Here is a 1556-nt window from a genome sequence, read left to right as displayed (position 1 = left end):
TGTAATGCCATGGCACTCTACCCAGGGGGACAGCTTGAGGCTCTGTCTCAAAAAAAAAAAAAAAAAACCAGAAAATTAGGATAGGAGCCTGATTACAAGACAAATTAACATACTGTCTATATATTTTTTAATTGAAATGGTTCCTGTGAGCAAATGTTTTGAAATTAGCCTTTCTTTTGATGAAATGTTTTATATGGTAAAAGGAATTTCTATACTATTAAAGGAATATTTTTTCCTATATGTATTCATAATTTTTCCCAAATCCCACTTACTGTCAAGTTAATATGTATTCTAAGCAAATGCAATTAGAGTACAGTTACAGGATTTATTACATCTTTATTCTATAGATTCCTTGCTTCACTGTGATGCATAAATTAATTTTTCTTTCTAGTTAATGATTTTCGAAGTGTTTCCTTGAACTTGCTACAGACACATTTTAAGAAAGCCCAAGAAAATCAGCAAATTGGGAGGGTAGAATTTCTTCCAGTCAACTGGCATAGTCCTTTGCATTCTACTGGTGTGGATGTGTGAGTAATACTTTATACCTTTGAGTTGTTAACTGTGATTGTAATATATTTTCTGATCATTGATATGCTTAGGGACATTTCTGCTATAGGTGGTTGTATATTTAAGATTTCTTGTAGATATGCTATTGAATGGTGATCAGTTCTTTGATTTAAGAAAAAGGCTATTCAGTATGTTTTACCGGCTCACTGTACTATTCACTACTAGTATTTACTATTATAGTGTCATTATTTCTTTAGCATTAAAGCCAAACATTGCTCTCTTCCCATCATGTATAAACATTTCCATCTTCAGGAGTCAGAAGCCAACCATATCCCAAGATGTCAAGATGTAAAAAGTATTTTGTTGTTTTCTTTCTTTCTTTTTTTTTGGAGATAAAGTCTCACTTTGTCACCCTGGGTAAAGTGCTGTGGCGTTATAGCTCACAGCAACCTCAGACTCTTGGGTCAAGCAATCTTCTTGCATCAGCGTCCCAAGTAGCTGGGACTACAGGTGCCTACCACAATGCTTGGCTATTTTTTAGAGACGAGGGTCTTGCTCTTGCTCAGTCTGGTCTCGAACTCTTGAACTCATGCAGTCTACCCAGTGGCCTTGGCCTCCCAAAGTCCCAGGATTACAGGTGTGAGCCACTGTGCCCACCCTGTTTTATTGTTTCTTTTGTGATATTTAAAAGTATTTTTTCAAATTTAGGAAAAAAGAGAAGACATCCTCAAACATTAAATTATTGGCAATTACATCTTAAGGTATAATTGGTACATGACTTTTAAGTGATGGCTTTCTTTAGGTAATGCCGAGTAGTTTTGTTTGTAAATGTTATTATGGTGATGATAGAGAAGGTTGCCTTATATTGAGGATGTCTATTACAGTTATGAGCTCTCCAGAAAAAAGTATGCTTATAATAGAGTTCCAGAATAGCGTTAGGAGATGCTTCTCTGAAAGATGAAGGAAATACAGTCTTTCCTTGTTTGTCTTAGAGATTGGCATTTCTGGGTCTGCGTCTCTCAGTTCTTTTTTTTTTTTTTTTTTTTTGA

General features: G+C 35.1%; 1 protein-coding gene across 1 annotated transcript in view; it reads left to right on the top strand.

Annotated features, from left to right (window-relative positions):
- The window catches only part of DDHD2 (DDHD domain containing 2), a 17820-nt gene that overhangs the window by 7552 nt on the left and 8712 nt on the right, over positions 1–1556 (top strand). The window contains exon 7 of the mRNA XM_012809269.2: positions 392–527. Coding sequence (XP_012664723.1) covers positions 392–527 — 136 coding nt within the window. The remainder of the gene's footprint in view (positions 1–391; positions 528–1556) is intronic.

The sequence above is a fragment of the Otolemur garnettii genome, unplaced genomic scaffold, assembly GCF_000181295.1.
Source record: "Otolemur garnettii isolate 467f Iridium unplaced genomic scaffold, OtoGar3 scaffold00102, whole genome shotgun sequence".
NCBI lineage: Eukaryota > Metazoa > Chordata > Mammalia > Primates > Galagidae > Otolemur > Otolemur garnettii.
This window is presented reverse-complemented; position numbering and strand designations above follow the sequence as displayed.